At 36.8% G+C, this 21,921-nt stretch overlaps 1 protein-coding gene across 2 annotated transcripts; it reads left to right on the forward strand.

Annotated features, from left to right (window-relative positions):
• The first annotated feature begins 1,042 nt into the window (after window positions 1-1,042).
• Window positions 1,043-20,331, forward strand: LOC100261628 (uncharacterized). Of its 2 annotated transcripts, none has more exons than XM_002278112.4 (9): window positions 1,043-1,284; window positions 1,387-1,487; window positions 6,998-7,098; window positions 13,947-14,142; window positions 14,243-14,335; window positions 15,054-15,113; window positions 15,247-15,321; window positions 18,152-18,232; window positions 19,576-20,331. In XM_002278112.4, exons 1-9 carry the CDS (start codon window positions 1,212-1,214, stop codon window positions 19,948-19,950), a joined length of 1,155 nt encoding a protein of 384 aa, XP_002278148.1. In that variant the 5' UTR covers window positions 1,043-1,211; the 3' UTR covers window positions 19,951-20,331. The 2 variants fall into 2 exon arrangements, with proteins under 2 accessions (XP_002278148.1, XP_010656798.1); XM_010658496.3 differs by having other exon boundaries at window positions 1,047-1,284; window positions 13,947-14,163.
• Window positions 20,332-21,921: the final 1,590 nt, after the last annotated feature.

The raw sequence follows: 21,921 nt of genomic DNA on the forward strand, positions 1-21,921 counted from the left end.
TTTCTACTATCTACTCCTAAATCATTACATGTTTGAAATTTTTTTACTTTTTAAAACATTAAGTTTGGACACCACTTTTATTCTTTTTATCATTTTCTATCTTTTAGAATTAATAATTATATTTTATTTTTTAAAATTTTTAAAGTTTCAATATATTAACTTTTTATTATATTCATTATTTTAATATTTATAACTCGCACCTGTTCAAATAATGTATAGTAACGATACAATATTTGTATAATTGATGGATTTTCTTTTATTGACAAATTAATATATTATTTATTTATAGTAACCCGTTATAATAATAATTTCTCTTTACCCAAGATTATTATTTTTCAGACGTTTTACGATATTTGAATATTGGAAAGCAATGGCATTGGGACAATGGGATCTTCATTTTTTCGTTGGGCTCTGCTTTTCCTTTCTCTCCGTCTGGGTATGAGTGGGCGACTTGGTGGGTTGGCCCAATGCAATTCCGACCCAATCTATCTTGGCCCACAATTGTCTACGGTGATTGAGTTGAATACTCGAGGTTTTTCAAGTGGGGACTCGATTTAAGTGGGCTTGGACAATGGCTTCCCTAATCCAAGCCCTATTTACTTCCTTTTTTTTAATAATAAAAAAAATAGCATTTATAATTTTTATTCTTATAAATAACAATATTATTTGATTTATTTCATATGCTTATCTAAATGATTTTTAAAGAAATATATGTTAAATTATATTATTTTTCTTCATGAAAAAGATAAGCAAATTTACTTTTTGGTTTTATACTTTTATCATTTTAGAATATTGTCTTATCCATTATTATTCAACCCAAATTTAACCCTCATAACCGAATTGAAATTGATACATCCAACTAATCCTAACTCAATTCAAGTTTAAAACGAAGGTTGAATTTGAATTCATCTCGAATTAGAGGTGAGCTGGATTAGGTTAAGTATTTCTTAATGTAAATTTTGGAAATTTTAGATTTTGTGAGAATAATAAGTAAAGAAAATGTTTTTTATATTTGAAATCGACGCAATTAATATCTCAAAACAATTTTTTGGTAAGCCATTTTAAAGAAAGGTTACCCAAGAAGCCGTTGGGAGATACTGTGGGCGAGGGTAGTGCAGGAGCAGGATCAATAGTGTATCCAACTCTGACGTGAGGCTTCTCACCGATGCAAAGTCCGAGGATTCTGAACACCAAATTTCTGACTCAAATTCATGGCTTGCACTTATAAATCCAAATGGTTAACACCCACCCTGGCCGCTATTTCTGCAACCGCAGCCATTTCCAGTACTCTGTCCCTCTTCTCAACATTGATTCTTTCCTCATTATAAATCACAAGTCCTCTCCTTTATATTTTTTAATTAATTTTTTCTCTCATTTCTCGATCAGTTTATTTATTGAGGAGGAAATTGAGGGACTTGGAGATTTCCCTCAAGTCCTCCCTGGAGAAATGTGCTGCCGAGAGGCAAGGTCGAATTAGGGCTCAGCAGGTATTCTTCTCCCTTTTGCCCTCTGTTTGGTTTCTGAGGAAGTGACACTACCAGCAATCAAAATGTTCTTTTTTTTTTTCTCTCTCTCTCTCTCTTTTTCCACTCCTGTCTTTACTTTATACATTGATTTGTTGAGGCTTCACTAGTTTATATTGCTTTATGCTGAAATTTTTTAAGAGACTCAATTATTTAGAAATCTGAGAATTGGAAGACGGTGCTCTGATTGGATGCAAAAAGTGTTAGGGAGCGGAAAGGGCAAAGACAAAAAATCAAATTGCATTGTTTGGTTTGTATTATGGAAGGAAAATGACATCTCATGAAAATCATTTTAAAATGTTGCATTACAAATTTTTTAATTCTTCCTTTAAAAGGGATCAAATGGGGGGAGGATTTTTTTTTTTTTTTTTTTAATAGATAAGAAGAAAAATATATGACACATGGGTGGAGGATTGTAGAAAAGGTTTATTGAGTTTAAACATTTTTCTTTCCTTAAAATTTTTCCCTTTCCCCAACACTCTCAATGTTTTAATGGAGCCTAGGGAAATGTTTGGATATATTCTACAACTTCTAAGTTTTAGTTGTGTTAATGCTTCTTGCATACATCTTGTGTACTTTGGTGCATTCTTTTTCAGGTGTTTTTAATATATTTTCCTGATTTGGCTATCAAAAAACTTGTGTTATTATTTGTGTAAGCATGTGTGTCAGTAGATCTTGTGATGCTTTCTCATGTCTAACCTAAAACTGAATTCAGGGACAGGAAAAATATGGGTAGAATTGAATTATTCTAAATGTTATCTCTAGATGTTACACTGATGCCTGAGGTTTGGTATTCATTTGATGCTTTAGGATGTATCTACTTATTTTTTCCTAGTATTGGTTGTAGTCATCATCCTGATGGCAATGATCATGATCGTAGTTATAAGAAATTGAATCAAAGTATATGCTGCTCCTGATTTTGTTAGTTTGCCCAAGCTGCCAGACATGCTTAAATTGTACCTTGCAGTATTTTTCTTAAACACGATTTGCTCAGCTGGCTGGACCAATATGATTTAATCAAACTTGGTTGCTAGACTAAATTTGATTGGGTAGACTAGTCAAACCAGTAATCCATTTAGTAGCGCTGCTCACTTGGAGTAATAGGCAAAAATTTAATTTTTTTGGTTCTCCTGACAAGTTAGTGTTAGATTTAAATTCTGCCGAAATAGAGAGCCTGGTTCTTGAGCCATTTTGGAAAAATGCTAAGCCTGCAACTCAATGTGGAAACCACATCAACATAGATGTAGTCAATTGGAGAGCTAGCTAACCAAAATAAATATTAGATTAATAATATGTGGATAACAAAGCTATTATCTAAATGAAACAAAATAAGTAAATGCTACATAAATCCACAAATCCAGTCTCCAAACTAAACAAATTAAATCCAACTGCAACCAAAAATAACTAGAACACTAGCCATAGTTTTAAAAGATGCACTTAAAGCACTCCTAGGTCCAAGGCACAACCACTCCCTAGTTATAGTGTCTTGCTTGCCAAGACATGCATCTTGTTGAAGAGGCATGCCTCGGCTACTCTACTTTTATCTTTTTAAACACTTTTAATGTTGAAATTTCTAATTGTATATTTTGAAATTTATATAATTTCATTACTTTTTTGTTAAATGTTTATTCTAAGTATTTGGAATTTTAAATTTTTTATTACTTGGATTAGGTTTTGGATTATATTTTATAAAATTGTTACGCATCCTAAGCCTAGTTTCACTTCACTGAGGCGTGCTCCTTGTATTACACTTTGGGCCTAAGCTATATTAGACTTTTCCACTTAGGTGCACCTTGCGCCTTTTAAACTATGACAATAGCTAAAGAATGTTGCTTTATTGCCTACTCATAAGCATTCCCTACCTAATAGGGAAAAGAAAAGAATGAGTTTCCAACCTACTAAATAATACTAGCATGATAGAGTACATCAAGCAATCGCTCAACATATATTAAATAGGGAATATCATTATTCTAAGCATTCTTAACCAAATGTATTTATTTTGAAGGATATCATAATTGAGCGATATATTAAATAGGGAATATCATTATCTAAGCATTCTTAACCAAATGTATTTATTTTAAAGGATATCACAATTTTTTTAATTTATGAAAACATAGAGCATGTTTAGGAACTGCTTTAAAAACAATTTTTTGTTCTTAAAAATAAAGAATTGTTTTTTAAACTCCAAAAATGTTTGTTAATTTTTTGACAGAAAACAATTTTCTAAAATAAGGTATTTCTTAGGGTTTTTTTAACCAATAATTGTACAAATTTGGAGAATTATTGAAAATAAAATATTATAGATAAAAGTTATTTTTAAGAAATATTTGAAAACATAGAAAACAGGTTGAGAATATTTCAAGTTTCCTAACAAACTTTTGTTTTAAAAAATATAAGAGAACTAATTTTGAAAATTGTTAAAAAAACTTTTTTTAATAACTATTTGCGAACACACTCCCAAACAGGCTCATAAATTTTCAGAGATCTTTAATGTTTTAGCATTCCAAAGACATAGGGCCTACTTGGGAACATTTTCGAAAATAGTTGTCAAAAATAATTCTCTGATGTTTTTTTAGAACAAAAGTCTTTTTAAAACAATCTTCTAAAAAACCAGTGAAAATAACTTAAAACAATTAAAACATATTCTCATAGAACATCTTGTCTTCAAAACAAGTTTTGAAAAAACTGTTTTTTGTCAAAAAATTACCAAACATGATTTCGAGTTTGGAAAACAGTTTTTTTTTTGTTTTTAAGAACAGAAAACTATGTTAAAAAAAGTTCCTAAACAGGCTATAGTGTTCTCAAAAAATCTCTAGTTGTATAAGTGGTGCCCAAATATGGGATTTAAATGATGCATCAATTACAAGAATTAACTAATTGCCAACAAGACAACTCCTTGTACTAAAAACCTCTGCCTGGAACTCCTAGAGACTGCAGCAGTACATCACAACCCTTACCTGGATATGTGGGAAAAGTGGTAGCTTACCCCTTACCGATTATGGATGAACAGATAAATGGATTCTTTTCTCATACGTTATTTAATCATCTGTATTTGGAACTAAATTATAATATATCCCCAACGAGCAGTTCAAATATAGTACATAATTGATTATTCAGATTACAAGTTCAAGAAGAATTATTTGATATACATTTTTTATCGTTGCTCTAGACTTTCTATCTGTGTTAAAAAGCTGACTCTTGCATAGTATTTCGGAAAAAGATTTCACAAAAGAAGGAAGTCAAACTGCAGTACCTTACCTCAGTTTCTTGATGACAAATCTATAACAAATGCACCATTGAGTTGGTTAGTTTTCCCCTAGAGTCAAATTATATATTGGACATGAAATCAATTTGTTTTCATATATCTTCTAATCTTGGGGCTCAAAATGGTCAATATCAATGAATGTCCAAAACCTCTCCTAAGTCAAGCTTTTTACCCAATTAGTGGCAAACAAAAAAGTCAAAACAAATAACATGAGACGGTTGAGGTGGCCTTCTAAAGCCTTGAGCCTTGATCATTGTAAGGTGTAGGAGTAATGAATGATCAGCCAACCCTTATTTCTCAATTTTCCAGTGGCCTTTGTTTTTCTCACGGATTATTGGCTGGAATTGCTTAGGCCTTCCTAGGAATGTTTTAGATTTTATGACTATCGCCTTCTAGGTAACACTAGGAGTAGCTACGCAGCATGGTAATTGAATGATTTGGTTAGGGAGAAATTTCAGTTTTAGGATAGATGGAGGACTAAGGAGTCACTTTGGGTGTCATGATTCTCTCTCTCCTCTCTTTGGACTTCAGCTACTCCAGCATTTCAAAGGATCCCGATGAGTATTATTATGTTGGACTGAAGTTTGGTTCGGCCTGTTCTGGTAGTAGAAGGATTGTGGAAGTTATCCCAGCGTGGAGACTTCTCCTGAGAGGTACCTCAAGCTCTACTTGGATATATTTTTGCCAGAAAATCAGCATAATCAGGGATTGGTGTATTCAAAGCTCATTGAGGATACATGGTCAATGCCACCTTCTGACCTACAGGTGCTAGGATTGGCTATTGAGCCTGAGCTCCTTGCTTTATTGGAAGGCTAACGTATTGCAAACTCATTAGTCGTCAACAACCTCATGGTGGAGGGAGACTTGGTAATTGGATTTGCGATTGCACAAATCTCTTGACTTTGCTTCAATAACCTTATGGTGCATAGGCCATGGAAATTAGATTTATGGTTGCACAAATCTGTTGACTTTGCTTGAGCTTTGAGGTGTTCCTTCCTTTGGATCCCTGGGTCAGCCAACCACATTTCAGATTTCACACCTTGAGTTTGCATCTTTTACTTTTATGAGCTTAGCCCTGAGCTTGTATTGTTTTGACGTTGTTATTCTTTTGGTAGATAGCCAATTCTTCTTGTACTTTTATTTTCATTTTCTATTAAACAACTTGTTTGTTTCCAATCCTTAAGAAAAAAATTAGTATCATTTTGTCTGAGAGGTTAATGTCTCTTGATTGTTGGCTGAAGTATTTGAAGAAACCTTTTGTTGAACTTGCTGTGATTGGTTTTTCAGTTCTTTGGTATAGCAACTATAATGAGGTTGAGTCATAAGAATATATGGTAGATACATTGGAGCTGACAGATGGGCTTTTATAACATTCGTTAATAGCATTTTCTTTGTTTCCTTTAAAAAGGGCATTTGGGTGGAGAATGTGCCTTCCAAGTTAGCGTTTTTTGCGTGGGAAGCTACTTGGGGGAGGATCCTTACTATTGATAGGCTTCAAAAGAGAGGATGGCAAATCCCTAACCGGTGTTATTTATGTGGTAGTGAAGAGGAAAATGTTAATCATCTTCTTATACATTGTACAGTGGCTAGTGTGTTGTGGGGGATGGTTCTTAGCCTGTTTGGAGCCCAGTGGGTCTTTCCAGAATCTGTAAAGGAGGTGATTATCAGCTGGAAGGGTTCTTTTGTGGGCAAAAAGAGGAAGAGAATATGGAGATCCATACCGTTGTTTATTTTTTGGACGGTGTGGAAGGAAAGGAATATATTAGCATTTAGGGGGGGGAGCTAGTTATACAGAAAATTAAGTATTCTTTTGTCTGTAATATGTGGGGGTGGGCAAAATTGTATAATGGTGCGGAGTCCCGGTCCCTTATAGGTTTCCTGGAGTGGATAGCCTCTAGTTGAGGGCTGGTGGATTTTTTGTTGTTTTTTGGTCCTTTGTTGTGAGGCCTTTGTCGCCTCGTATACTCCCTGTATGCTTCGCGGCGTTTGCCTTTGCTAATATATTGGTGTTTATTTATCGAAAAAAAAAAAAAAGCATTTTCTTTGTTTCCTTTAATTTAGTTAAGCATTTTACTTTCTGTTTTGGTGTTGTTGATCAGTGATGGAATAATGTGCTTTTTTTTCCTGATCATTTGGCTTTTATTTCCAGCAATCTTGTTCTTGCTGTATTTCATCTTCTGTAAACTGAATTTTTTTCAAGTATTTGTAGGCTTTGAGGAAAGCAATAGTACAACCCAAGTCTGATAATATGGAGATGACTTCATATCCAATGAGACCAATTGCTATCATTCAGTCATGCTTCTCTACCAGGTAATTTGGGATGACAAAATCTAGCATCTAAAGAGCTGTGGCATTGTTGCCTGTCTTTCTAAATAAAAAGGGAAACTACCAGCATTTTTTATTTGCTTCTGCTATTCTGGAACTAGGAAACATGTTTGGTAGTCAGATTTGTTGTGGACAATTCTGCAAACAGGGAACATGTTTGATAGTCACAGTTTTTATACACGAGAAACAGAAAACAATTAAACATGTTTGTAAAACAAAAAATAAGAAAGAAGCACCATGTGAAAAGTGAGAAAAGGGAGAATCCCCAATTCTTGTTATTGAAAAATTGTTAATAATACACATTGGACTGGGATATATATATACATGTTAGTAGGACCCACAATACAATAAGGAAAGAAAAGGAAAAGGAAAAGTAAATAACCTAAATAACTGTACACTATCTAACACTCCTCCTCAAGCTGGAGCATATATGTTTTATGCACCAAGCTTGTTACAAATGTATTTAATTCTAGGACCTCTGAGAGATTTAGTAAAAATATCTGCTAGTTGATCATTTGAATTGACAAAACTAGTCGCCACACATCCTGATGCGATCTTCTCTCTAATGAAGTGACAGTCAACTTCAATGTGTTTGGTCCTTTCATGGAAGACTGGATTGGATGCAATATGCAAAGCGGCTTCGTTGTCACAGATGAGCTTCATCTGTTCATCCTTTCCAAATCTCAACTCCCGAAGAAGATTTTTCAGTCATATGAGTTCACATGTTGCCAGAGTCATAACTCGATACTCGGTTTCAGCACTAGATCTGGCCACTACATCTTGTTTCTTACTCTTCCAAGATATTAGGTTACCTCCAATAAAAACACAATACCCAGAAGTGGAACGTCTATCTGTGGATGAGCCAGCCCAATCTGCATCTGTGTAACCAACAACCTGGGTATGACCTCTGTTCTCGTACAACACACCTTGGCCTGGTGTGCTTTTAATATATCGAAGAATGCGGATTACAACATCCCAATGGCTATTACATAGTGACTGTAGGAATTGACTAACAACACTTACAGGAAAAGAAATGTCTGGACAAGTAATGGTGAGGTAGTTCAGTTTACCTACAAGTCACCGATATCTCCCAGGATCTCCTAAAGGCTCCCCCTGTCCTGGTATAAGTTTGACATTTGGATCCATAGGAGTGTCTACCGGTTTACAGTCTAACATTCCGGTTTCTTCCAAGATGTCTAAAGCATACTTCCTTTGGGAAAGAACCACACCGGAACTGGATTGAGCTATCTCAATTCCTAAGAAATACTTGAGTTTCCTCAAGTCTTTAGTCTGAAAGTGGGTGAAAAGGTGTTGCTTTAGTTTCTGAATACCATTCTGATCACTGCATGTAATGACGATGTCATCCACATAAACTACCAGATAAATACACTGCCCCAAAGAGTTATGATGATAGAAAACGGAATGGTCTGCTATACTGCGGAACATGCCAAACTCCTGAACAACAGAACTAAAACGGCTAAACCATGCTCGAGGAGATTGTTTCAAACCATATAGAGAACGGCGTAACCTGCACACTAAACCAGACTCCCCCTGAGCAACAAAACCAGGTGGTTGCTCCATATAAACTTCCTCAGCAAGATTCCCATGAAGGAAAGCATTTTTAATATCTAATTGATAAAGAGGCCAAGAACGCATAGCAGCCATGGAGAGCAATAGACGAACAGAAGTTATCTTGGCAACGGGAGAGAAAGTGTCACCATAATCAGAACTATAAACCTGAGTATAGCCTTTAGCAACTAAGCGGGCCTTAAGGCGATCAACCTGACCATCAGGGTCAACCTTAACTGTGTAGACCCAACGACAACCAACTGTAGATTTACCAGAGGGTAAAACAACAAGATCCCAAGTGTCATTGGAGTGTAAAGCTGTCATTTCATCTACCATTGCATGTCGCCAGCCTAAATGGGAAAGAGCCTCAGGGGTGCTCTTGGGAAGAGAAACAGAAGATATAGCATAAACAAATGCAGAATAGGGTGAAGATAATCGATGGTAACTCAAAAAATTGTAAATGGGATGAGGATTACGAGTAGATTGATTACCTTGCCGAAAAGCAATAGGTAAGTCAGCAGAAGGAGGCAGAGCCGGGGCAGGAGAAGCCGAAGGGATGGGAAGTGAGTCAGCAGGTACCTCGGCCAAAGAAGGAGGAACAGATACACGATGACGGCGATGATAAACCTGAAGTGGGCGAGAAGGCACTGCATCAGGTGGGGAGATAATGGGAAAGGGTAAGACTTTAGAAACAGGAAGAGACTCAGAGGTGGAGAAGAACGGTGAGTCCTCAAAGAAAGTGACATCAGCGGAGAGAAAGTAGCGATGAGTCTCAGAGGAATAACAACAATAACCCTTTTGAAGTCTGGAATATCCCAAGAAGATGCATTTTGTGGCTTTAGCAGAAAGTTTGTCCTGTACAAGAGTGAGAAAAGCAAGTACAACCAAAAACACGAGGAGGAAGAAAATAAAGTGGTTGGTCAGGGAAAAGAAGGGAATGAGGAATCTGATCATGTAATACAGATGAGGGGATAGGATTAATCAAATAACATGCTGTAAGAATAGCGTCCCCCCAAAAACGAAAAGGACCATTACTATGGAGAAGGAGAGTACGAGCTGTCTCAACAAGATGTTGATTCTTACGTTCAGCTACCCCATTTTGTTGAGGAGTATGAGCACAAGAAGATTGATGAATGATCCCATGTTGGGACATAAATGAAGTAAATGGTACAGAAAAATATTCCCTAACATTGTCACTACACAACACACGAATAGAAATAATGAACTGGGTTTGAATTTCAACATAAAATTTCTGGAAAATAGAGAATAACTCAGCTCGATTTTTCATTAAAAATAACCAAGTACATCGAGAATAATCATCAATGAAAGTGACAAAATACTGAAATCCTAAAGTAGACGCGGTCCGACAAGGACCCCAAACATCAGTGTGGACAAGTTCAAAAAGAGACTTTGCCCGATTATTCAAACGCTTTGGGAACGAGATACGAGTATGTTTCCCAAGCTAACAGGACTCACACGCAAGCGACGACAAAGATGAAAAACGAGGGACCATTTTCTGGAACTTGGATAGACTAGGTTGGCCAAGGCGACTGTGGATGAGGAGGGGAGCATCAGTGGAAATGCAAACTGCAGGAGTTGAAGGCGAGGTGAGGTGATAGAGGCCTTGAGACTCACATCCTATGCCAATCGTCTTCCCCGTACTCCGGTCCTGCAAGGTCACAAATTTATCAGAGAAAATGATAGAACAGTTAAGAGTACGAGTTCTTTTGCTGATGGAAATAAGATTAAAAGGACACTCAGGGGCATAAAGGACAGAATGGAGAGGTAGGGAAGGGAGAGGATGAGTGAAACCAAAACCTTTAGCCATAGTTTGGGAACCATTAGCTAAAGTAACAGTAGGTAAGGCAGAGGTGGTAGTAATAGAAGAGAAAAGATCCTTATTATCAGATATGTGATCAGAAGCGCCAGAATCTAGAATCCAGGGTCCAAGAGAAGATGTGTGGGTAAGACAAGCATAAGCATTACCAGTCTGGGCAACAAAAGCAACAGAAGCTGATTTGGTGGCCTGATAGCGGAGATAGTCATCATACTCACTGTCAGTGAGGGAAATACCTTGAAACGTGGAGGAACTGGGAGGCTGGGGCGATTGAGGATCAGATGATTGGGCCACGTGGGCAGTGCGGGGAGGTCGCCCATGTAATTGATAACACCGATCTTGAGTGTGGCCAAGCTTATTGCAATAGGTGCAATGAGGACGTTGGCCTCTACCTCGGTTACCACTGCGTCCTCCTCGAGAGTTAGTTTGAGAAATTAACACAGAAGAATGTGAAGTGTTATCAGATGACAAAGTCTGAGTGGAGGAGATACGGAGGAGGCGAGCAAACACATCATCCAAGGATGGAATGGAGGAACTGCCAAGAATCTGATCGCGGACGGTCTCGAGATCTGGACGGAGGCCAATAAGCGTAAGAACTTGTCAATCTGTGTTCGTTGATCCCCAACATCAGTAGTAAGAGGCATCACGGTCAAGAATTCCTCCTTAAGAGAGGCAATCTGGCCAATATAAGTAGATAAATCCATGTCTTGTTGTCTGACATTAACAATAGAAGAAGCCACCTTATAAAGACGTTGGATATCATTCGTGTATAGCCCTTTCGCCTGATTCCAAAATTTAAAGCATGTTTTGTAGGCCCGAAGATGAAGCAAAATCTTAGGATCAATTGATTGTCATAACACACTACATAACTATGCATCTATCTTCCTCCATTGTACTCTGTCAACCTCAGGGATATCCGCCTCCTGCGTAACAAGGTGATCCTCATAACCTTGACCCATAAACCAAAGCTCCACAAAGGTAGACCAGGACAAATAATTTTCATTGTCAACCAATTTCTCTGATGTAATCATAAGAGATCCAGATATGATAGAGGAAAAAGTGAACTTTTAGTAGCCATATCTACTTATCTGGAGAACGAAATATGTTTGGATCGAAGAGAGCCCTAATACGGCTTCAAATCGCGGTTGAAAGAAGAAAAACCGAGGATCCGCTGCTGTGAGAGACCAAATAGTAAAGAAAAATAAATGTGGCACTACTGGAAGGGTAGAAGAACACTTCCTAAGACACGTGCAGGGCTCAGGGTGGAGAGGAAGTCACCGGAGGTCGCCGGAAAGGTTGTTTAGAGGGCCGACGGAGACAAAAAACCCCAAAAAATGCACTTTCAGGGCTTGGATGGCACAAGCATAGATGGAGGGTGGCTAGACGGCGTCAGGCGAGGCAAGAGGTGGAAGCGCGTGGCCGGAAAGTGCTCCACGCGCCCTCACGCGCCGGCGCGTGAGGTTTAGGCCGCCGGAGAAGAAATGCGCATGGCCAGTGCATGGCTGAGAATCTCCCTCCGGTGCTATGAGAAAACTTGAAGATCTCCTCCTTGCGCACCTGATGGTATGGCCGGTGTCGGAAAAGGACTTCGTCGGAAAAAGGTCGCCGGCGGTGAGGGTTTTCTGACGGCGATACAGTTGATCGGAAAGCTTTAGGAGATGGAAAAGGTGACCGGAATGAAACACGATCACTGAAAGATTTCCCAGAATGGATTCATGGATAAACCGGAAATAATTAGGGTTTTTTTCTCTCTAAGCTCTGATACCATGTGAAAAGAGAGAAAAGGGAGAATCCCTAATTCTTGTTATTGAAAAACTGTTAATAATACACATTGGACTTGAGTATATATATACATGTTAGTGGGACCCACAATACAATAAGGAAAGAAAAGGAAAAGGAAAAGTAAATAACCTAAATAACTGTACACTATCTAACACACCATAATATTCATAAATTATTCCTCATCTGAGCTCCCGAGATGGTATCTTGTCCTTCAATAACACTAACCATCTAGCTAGAAAACAGACAAAATTCATAAGCCTGTGATAATTTTGCTACAATGCACCTACAATGCATTGCAGATATTTGTCTCATGGTGCAGCAACCTTGCAGACACATTTATCTCCCCAAGGTCCTGCAATGTTGTGCCATTATTTTTGCCCTGACTATTAACAGAAGCAGCATTATCATTTCTTTACTCTCCAGATAGACAATCCTGTCAGATGCTTCCATCCATATAAGGTTGTGAATAGAATATCATGCAATTACAACATATTTTTGTATCTTCACATGTTCACATCCAAATTTTATCAGTTATTTCAGAATTGGAAATTAAGCTTACACTGATATGCAAAAACATATTTTTGCATCCCAAGATGATGACAGCTTGTCTGTGGGGTTAATGTGGTAGGCCTTACAAACACATAAGTAACATGGCTTGGGCATGATATCATATTTAAGATTGAAATGAAGGATGAAATAGGATAAGAAAGAATATTGAGAAAAGATGAATAAATTCAGGGAACGTTGTATTTGATCATCTGCAGTGTTTTTGTGTCCTTATTACTTAGGATGCTCTCTTTGCCACTGCTTGATTCCAGTCATATGTAAAGAAAGTTCTAGTTAGACATCATAGATATTGCTGATGGATGCTCCTGACTAATAAATTTGTGTCATGGAAGATGGTTCTAAAATTTGGCAACCAGTGACTGCTTGTCCTTATTACTTAAGACATTTCTCTGTTTGCTGCTGCTTGATTCCAGTTGTGTGCAAGAAAAATCCAAGTTTCACATCACAGATATTGCTGATATTCTTGATTAGTAAATTTGTGATAGTGATGGTAGATGGTTTTAGAATTTGAGAACTAGTGACTAGTGAGCAGAATTTGGATCTGGATTGGTGTAATGAATTGAATTGCCCTAATGCTTGTTGGATATTTTGGTTTAACACTTCTTCACACCCAAGCAGGGGCAAGCTGCGTCTGAGTTAAACTTGGAGATGGAGGTCTTCTTTCATTTCTTGACTCTAAAGTAAGACCAAGCTCATTAGCCTATAATCCTAGGTCCATGGCTACCATTCTACTGGCACAAATTAGTTTTAGGAAGGAGTTTTCCCAGTTTTGAAAGCAAAGTATGCCGAAACTCTTATTGGAGAAGGATATATATTTTGTTAGAGATTCTGTAGAATTTTCCAGACAAATAAAAAGAGGGGCTCAAAATTGATATTTGAGGTTCACTTTAGTAATGTTGGATTGAGCTAAAAACATTTCACTCATCAATTTCTGTATTAGAAGGCATTGACAATATTGATACGGTTTTATACATGCTGTTTCTTTGTGTGTCCACCCTCATCTTCATTTAGACTTGCATTACAATTATGCATATAGCCTGTGTAATGTCCAATAACTAAACGCCTTAATGTGTTGCAGGAATGGAACACCAAGGCAACCTTTGCTTGTACCTCTTGCCAGAGCTTGTTTAATATTTGATTCAGCTCGGGTTCCTCCAGCATCACTTGAGGGCCTTGGAGAATATTCTCATTGTTGGATTATATATGTGTTTCATTTAAATACAGATTTGGAGAAGTTATGGAAGGACCCATCTAAATCGAAGTTCAAGGCAAAGGTAGATGGTACTCCTGTCTTGGTAAATCATTGACTCCAGCTTCTAGTTCTATTTTTTCTCATAATTTCAAACTTCTACAAAAGATTGGCTGGATATATAGGTGAGAGTGCCAAGATTGAAAGGTGGAAGGATGGGTGTCTTTGCCACTAGAACTCCCCATCGACCAAACCCTATTGGGCTTACTGTTGCAAAGGTAAGGACAAAGTTGTATGTGCATGGAAGCATCCTGCATAGTCATGGTCAATATGCTCTTTGCCTTTCTGTAGAATGTTGTCAGCTATAAGCCTATAATCAGGGATAAAAGCATTGGATTTGACAGGAATGTTTAATATTTCCTTGGTAATGCTGTCAAAACATGCTTTGTAGGATTTTTGAGAAATATATTCCCATGGACATTCTAATAATCCTTTTAGTACTGTTTTTTTATCACCTTTTTGCTTCAATGTACACCTTAAACAACCTTACTCCTATAATTGTATAATAATATGGTTTAGAAAAGGCCTTACTCCTGAAATAGTGTAAATAATATAGTTAGAAAAGCCCTTGTTCAATGAATGATAGGTTGCTTCCCTCTTATGATGGCACCCATAAAGGATATAGTGTTATAGTTCTGTTGTTCTAGATATCAGAGTACCGTAATTAATTCATTCTATGTGGGTTAAGGAATATGGTATAACATTTTTTTGAATTGCACAAGTTTGATAATTCATTACAAGCATATGTTAACATGGGGAAAGACCCTTTTGGATCACTTTGAGGTTTCACTCAAATTATAATATGGTGCTAGTCGTCTTTCCTTGAACTCTTTACAATTTCCCTTTAAATACACCATACATGCTTGAGCAGAATTCGCCTAAAGAAAAGAGGGTTTTCATTAAGTCTAATAGTGATGTATTCTTTGTGTTCATCAGGTGGAGGCGGTACATGGGAATATGGTTTTACTTTCTGGTGTAGATCTGGTTGATGGCACAGTAATTTCCTGTTTTTTCACTACTTTTTGTTTCTAGCTTTCTTGGTTGAAGTCTCTGTATTTCTTTGCTTCTTTTTTATTGGGCACAGTTTGAGGATCATGATCTAATGGTTATTGTTTGGATTTGTTGACAGCCAGTACTGGATGTGAAACCTTATCTACCATATTGTGATTGCGTCCAAGGGGCAGCACTGCCAAAGTGGGTAGAGGTATTATCTCCTTGGTGTCTTTGCAACTTGTAATTGAACATATCTTCTATATGTGGTACTTCTGGAGGTTGCAATAACCGTCTGGAAGAAGACATCTTCACAATATTTATTAGCCTGATTGGCAAAATTGAACTCTGGCTGTACATTTATGTATCACAGTAGTTTGAGGATATTGAAGCCACTAAATCACAATGGTTACTCCTTGTCTGGAAGAATCAAATCCTTGATATCTAGGCACATTTATGTGTGTCCCTTTCGGGTAATTGTCTAATCTATGGCAGATATATTTGTCATATGTAAATATTGCATAACTAATACTTTTAAGAGTCCAGAAGAAGTTCACAAATATGCATAGATCAATTATTAATTTAATTCTAACAGGGACATGGGAGTTCTAGAACAAGTTTGGGATATAAAATAGATATAATAATACCAAGAGTATAGTACTCTATTCACTTCTTAAAATTATGCCATGTTTTTGTAAACTTTTATGTGCGGCAAATGTGTCACATGTGAACAGAAATACACATAACCTATACGTAGATAGGTGGTCCCCTGCAAAAGTACATTATATGGAAAATGCTAGCTATCATTGTCACCATGACTGCAAGTTCAGTACAGAGCTAGTGATTATTTCCATTTGATGTAGTCTGAAAGTGTCCATCTTCACATTATCAGGTCAGAAATCGTCAACCAGAACCTGGCTTCGTTGTTTGGGGTTTAACTTGAGCTATTTCACCAATCCAATTATAGTGAAAAAAATTTGATATAACTAACAATAGTAGTCTTGAAGGTCATGCTGGAAGTATAACTAAATAGCATATGCAGTCTAGTAATGGATGTTCTTAAATGGATGGGAGGATCCTTAGACTTGAGATTCTAGGATTACGATAAGGTTTTCATGCTGGTGGCTATATCACATGGGTTTATCATATGTGGGTATATGTCTAGGTGGCTGACCCTTCAAATACCAAATTTTAAGGATATAAAAGTTCGACTGAAAAGAACACTCAGACAGGGTTGCAAAATTAAATATTTATATATTGGATCTGGTTATCTCATTTTTTAGCTACTTTTTCACACCTGCTTCCCCATAACCCCATCCTTTTTTCTCTATTTATCCTAAATATCTATGCATTTCAACCAACTCCTCTTCTTTGGTCCTTGCTACAAAAAGGAATCAATTCAAAATCAATCAGCCATATCTAAAGTTAAAGAGGCATATCATATATATCAACAGCTCAGACAAGAATCACATACCTGCACCTTATTATGTTATGTTAATGAGGGTGCCTTGGGGAAATTGAAGAGACTAGGTATTATAGGCTGGTAGAGGAAAAGTTAAACTTTCTCCCATTTAGTTCACAAATATACCATTTCATCCTCTTCTTTTGACAAATCTTGAATCTCTAATCTAAAGTTGATTGTTAGAGCTTTGGCAATTTTCTCTGGGCTTAAATCAATACTCTGCTTTATGGAATTAACGTTAACTCAGACTGCTTACTACTAAGCACCTAGTGTAACCCTCACTAGTGGCCCATGAAACACAAGGGGCCTACTTTGGGAGGGAACTCTAGAGTCTCAAGATTCTAGAATCCTATTATGGTGACGGTTTCTATGTTAGCGGACTTGTCCTTGGAGGATTATGATCACCTGTACATAGTACTTGTCTGGCTTACATCACCATTCATTGCACATCCATCCATGTTTGAAATCTCTTTTCAGGTTGCTTCTTCCAATGAGAAAACTTAGAGGATTGTCCCTATTATAGTAAATGGATTTGGTGCTTCTCTTAGATGACTTCTCCTTGGCACTCTGTTTTTAAAATAAGTATGGTCTTCTATCTGGTAAGATGTTGACCTTGCAGGGAGAAACTCTTATGTTTTATTTGGGAAAGCCATTTTCCAAGGCCCTCAAGCAATGTTAGAAGTCACTTTGTGAGGAATCCTATGGCCATGTTTGGTAATTATTTTCGAAAACAATTTTCTATTATTTAGAATAAAAAAACAGGAAAAACAGTTTTGAGAACTAAAAAGGAGAAAATAGTTTTTTGTTCTTAAAAACATAAAACAATGTGTCTTCAAAAAACATCTTTTAGCTGTTTTCAATCATTTTCACTTGTTTTTCAATGACTATTTTAAAAAATAATTATACAAATGTGAAAAAATGATTAAAAATAATGCATTACATATAAAAAGTTATTTTAAAAATATATTTAAAAACACAAAAAACAAGTTTAAAACATTTCAAGTTCCTAAACAAATATTTGTTCTATAAAACATTGGAAAATAATTTTTAAAAATTGTTTTTTCACAACTATTTTTGAAAACACTCACCAAACAAAGCCTATAATTCTTACCAAAAAGTTTGATCAGATTCTCATCAACATTTTAGTGACTTGCTCATTTTGATGGAAATGTTAATTTTGTTGCATTCTTTAACCATTCCTTTTGTCTGTTTTTTGGCTAAGGTCAAAGTAATTATTTCTTTACCCTCATTTCATCCATCATCATATAGAAAAGTGCAGTTGAACTTCGTAATTCAATAGAAATTTAATTCCATACTCCATGTTAGGGGCACCACTCAAATAAGGGGTGAACAATTGAACATAATATTTTCTTGATGATACCCTGAATTTACCTGATGCTGGTTGTTGTAGGGTGGCCAACACTCTAAGGTTTGGGTCCCCATGAAGAGTCCTAAGGGCTTGGCCATGGAAGGTTCCTCGGTTATCAAAATAAATAAATAAATAAATAATAATAATAATAATATTATTTTCTTGATATATACTATCATCTTTTTTCACTGAAATCAATGTCTTATGTTGCAGGATGATAATTTGTTAACCGTAGCCTCTGTCAATTTCTCTGATGACTTTCCTTCTGCTCTCGCTGAATGTTGGGTGATAGCAGTAAGTGTTATCATATCTAATTGAAACATTCTAATTTTTGTGTAATATCTATAGTTCTTTTGTCTTTTTCTTCTCTCATTATGCTTTGTTGATTATTATGTATCTTTCCAAATTGCTCAATTTCCTTGATTCTATTTTGCATTTTTTGGGAAGTAGTGAGATGTTGAGATGTTATTAATCCCAAAACAAACAAATAATAATAAGTTACCCAATTGTTCAACCTCACGTGTAGCCTCAATTTTTAGGTTTACACATGGGCTTAATAAATCGGGTAAATACACACGCAGTGGTGAGGTTCAAACACTTGACCTCCAACCCAACAAGGCTTCAATAACATGTTGAACAACCAATCTTCTTAAAAGCTTAAGCTTGTAGGATTTGGGCCCCAACAAAAAAAGAATTAATTCACTGTTCTCCAAATTTATCTTAAGACCTAGATCGCCTTAAACTACATGAGAGTTAACTCAATTATTCCATTGGCTCCTTTGTGGCATCATAGAGGATAAGAGTATCATCATCAAAAAATAAATGGAACACCCCTCCTCTTCCACTAGTGTAGAAACCCTAGATGAAACCCCCTTCCTTAGCGCTACTTGGGATAATACAGAGAACCTCCATGGCTAAAATGAAGGGATACGAGGGATAGAGGATCGGTTGGGTAAGGGAGGGCATTGGAGCCCTCGCTTTTTCAAGGATTTGAATGGTTAGGAGATGGAAAGGATTTAGGCCTTTCTCTCTAGACTTTAATTGGTGAATAAAAACTTTTATTTAATATATTAGTTTTCTTTTTTCCAACGAGAAAGGAATGACAAGAGCATCAAAAGTTGGGACTTTGATATATATATCAACAATACTTCTAAGTATATATTATGCCTAGTTAGAATTTGGAACTGATTTTTGGATGAACCTATCCATTTAACTCTTATTTTGTTAAATTGAACTATTCAAACTCTAATATTCAATAATTTCATATTATATGATTTGATTTCACCTCATCAAATGTTACTATCTTTAATAAAATTGGTTATATAGCATACTTCCAATATATGTGTACATGAAAGCATATTTTTTCTATTTATTTTTCACTATATAAAAATAACTTATGATTCCCAATATACAAGCAGGATACAATACATGATAAAGAAAAATAGAAAAGCCATACACAATATATTTTACAAGTTAACAACTATTCCTGTTGACTACCAAGAGGGTTCATCTCCAAAATGGATTTGTTAAATTTCATTTACATCTTTTCTTACTGCCAAAAATAGATTTATTTAGTCACAATCCTGGTTCCATTTTTTTCATTTCTGTTTTTGAGCGAATCATCTGACTTGTTTCAGGAAAAGAAGTCGCTCTATGCATCACCCAACGAGCTTCAAAGCTTGATCAAGCAGGTGCTTTCATGGGATATACGATCACTATCTCAACGAGACCGACCTCATAATTCCCTCTTTAGTATGGGAAGCAGTGCTGCGGTTGATAAAACTTCAGATTTGGATGATTGGCAAGCTGAAGAAGTTAAGCGTGAAAGTGAACCAGTCGCTCTTCCTTCTGAGGACATCATTTATCACCTGATTCTGGAAGGGTTGGATGTCTCTTACAGAATTGATTGCAATGGAAATGTCCTTGTAGAGAAAATTACACTTTCTTCTGACATCCCAAAGAATAACCGAAATGGATCCAATTACAAGATATGGAGTGATAAAATTGGTTAATTCATTTTTTACAGGACAACCTTGTGTCAAGGCTTAAAAACCCTTTAAACTTGGCAGAAATTTGCTCTTCAGATTTACCCTTTTTCTGGCAGTCTGTTGAATTGAGTTGGTTATCTTCCTTCCCCTATAGAATCTAAAACTTGGTCAAATCAATAGTATTGATGATGGCAATCATGCCAAAACCGATGGCACTGATAACCCTGATGGTTAGAAATGAATCCACGGATGTGGTTGTTTTATCTTGCTGGTCTTCTGGGTGCTGAATCCTTGTCTTTTTACTTCCCTTTTTGAGACGTCTATTCTAAAATTTCTGATTCCACATTGGACAATGACTGTACTTGAATATCTTACTATTTCCCAATCATAATTATTTTGTTATTACGAAGCTGGATACTTTGTGCTTGTCTCTCTGATCCTGTGGGTCTGCCGCTGTGAAGGCCATTTTTCCAGAGGAATGGTTCTCCAAAAATATGGATGAATTGTACATTTCGTTGATGGGGAGCAGGCATGGAATGGGAATCAGGATTGAAAGTTTCTTGCAAGGATGGGCCAGACCAAGTCCTTGCTAATCCAATCAGTTGGTCAATTCTGAGCTTGGTTGATCTAGCATATCTTGTACTCAAGGTCATTTTCTCTCACAAATTCTGTTTATTCGGCAGCAGTGATGCAGAGGATAAGGCCACAACAGAAGATGGCAACCTTTAGAATCGATAGGAAAGGTAGGGGTTCTACAACAGATATTGTCGTATGGTATGAAAATGGTCACTGAATGTACTTCCGGCTCCTTCCTTTTTATGTACACAGTACATGGTAGCCAATCAGCCGCTCAAGCTAGGAGACGGTTCATCTCCAAAGCTGGTCAATGCATGGTCTCTCAGCTCCGTGTGTTTGGTTATAAAGCAATGAGGTGCTTGGCAAAACCCGCATATGTGCACACCCTCAAGCTTCTTCCTAGCTTTCAAGTGTTCCACTATCTTCAAGTTTGCTTTAATAAAAGGATTCCTCCAATGTTATACTTGGTTTCCAAGTATCAATGGCTATTTTTAATTCTCACAACGTTGTAACCCGTATTTTATTTGTGAAGTCCTTTTATGACAAACTTAGATGTCATCCAAAAGCAGAGAAAACTGGGTGATCGCCTATTTTTAAGTTTTTTGTCAAGTTATAAAACACTATAAATATGAATATTAAGCAAAAATAAAGATCAATAGGGTAAAGATAAGGGGTACAAAAAATGTAAAGAATGGAACATGTTTTGGTTCAACACTAATATCTATGATTTCTTAGATTCTCTACAAGCCTTGAGGTTGTTGTTACACAATCCGAGTAAATGGTCTCGTCTAGTTGCCAAGAGCTGGGTGAAGGAAACGATCGACAATTCCCCCTAAGTCTCTCAAGATGCAAACAACTATAATCCCTACACAAAAGGTTGTTAGAACGATTTGTCTAGGCACGCCCCTTCGATGATAAAGTCAGTAAGTGGCTTAAGCAAGTAAGAGAATTTTTTAGAAAGAAAGCTCTTACCATTTGTAGAGTCCGCATAGTTATTTATACTTTTTGCTATGTAACATCTTTCTAGGTGTCTTAATAGCACCTTAATTGCACTTGATTAAGTGGTATTATGGAGCCGTTGAAAATGGAATGTTTTCCAATAACGGTTGTAGTTAATATGGAGTGTGTCTGGCGCACAATTTGCGCATTAATGGGTATGTAAATGCATGATTGACGGTCAAGCTCTAATCATGTTGTATCCGTGTAGGATGTATCCTTCTCTGACCTACTTTGAATGGATCAATCACTCAATCTTAAGGCCGTTGGGCCGTTGAGCCATACGGCTGAGGGCAATCTCCCAAACGGCTTGTCCAACCAAATCATTGTGAAAGAGTGGAAGACTTCAAGACGACCTTGCAGATGGGGTCCGACAATGCCCCCCCAAGTCTTGTTGTTGGGCCCATATAAACGTCAAACGGC

This window comes from Vitis vinifera, chromosome 11 (assembly GCF_030704535.1).
Source record: "Vitis vinifera cultivar Pinot Noir 40024 chromosome 11, ASM3070453v1".
Taxonomy (NCBI): Eukaryota; Viridiplantae; Streptophyta; class Magnoliopsida; order Vitales; family Vitaceae; genus Vitis; species Vitis vinifera.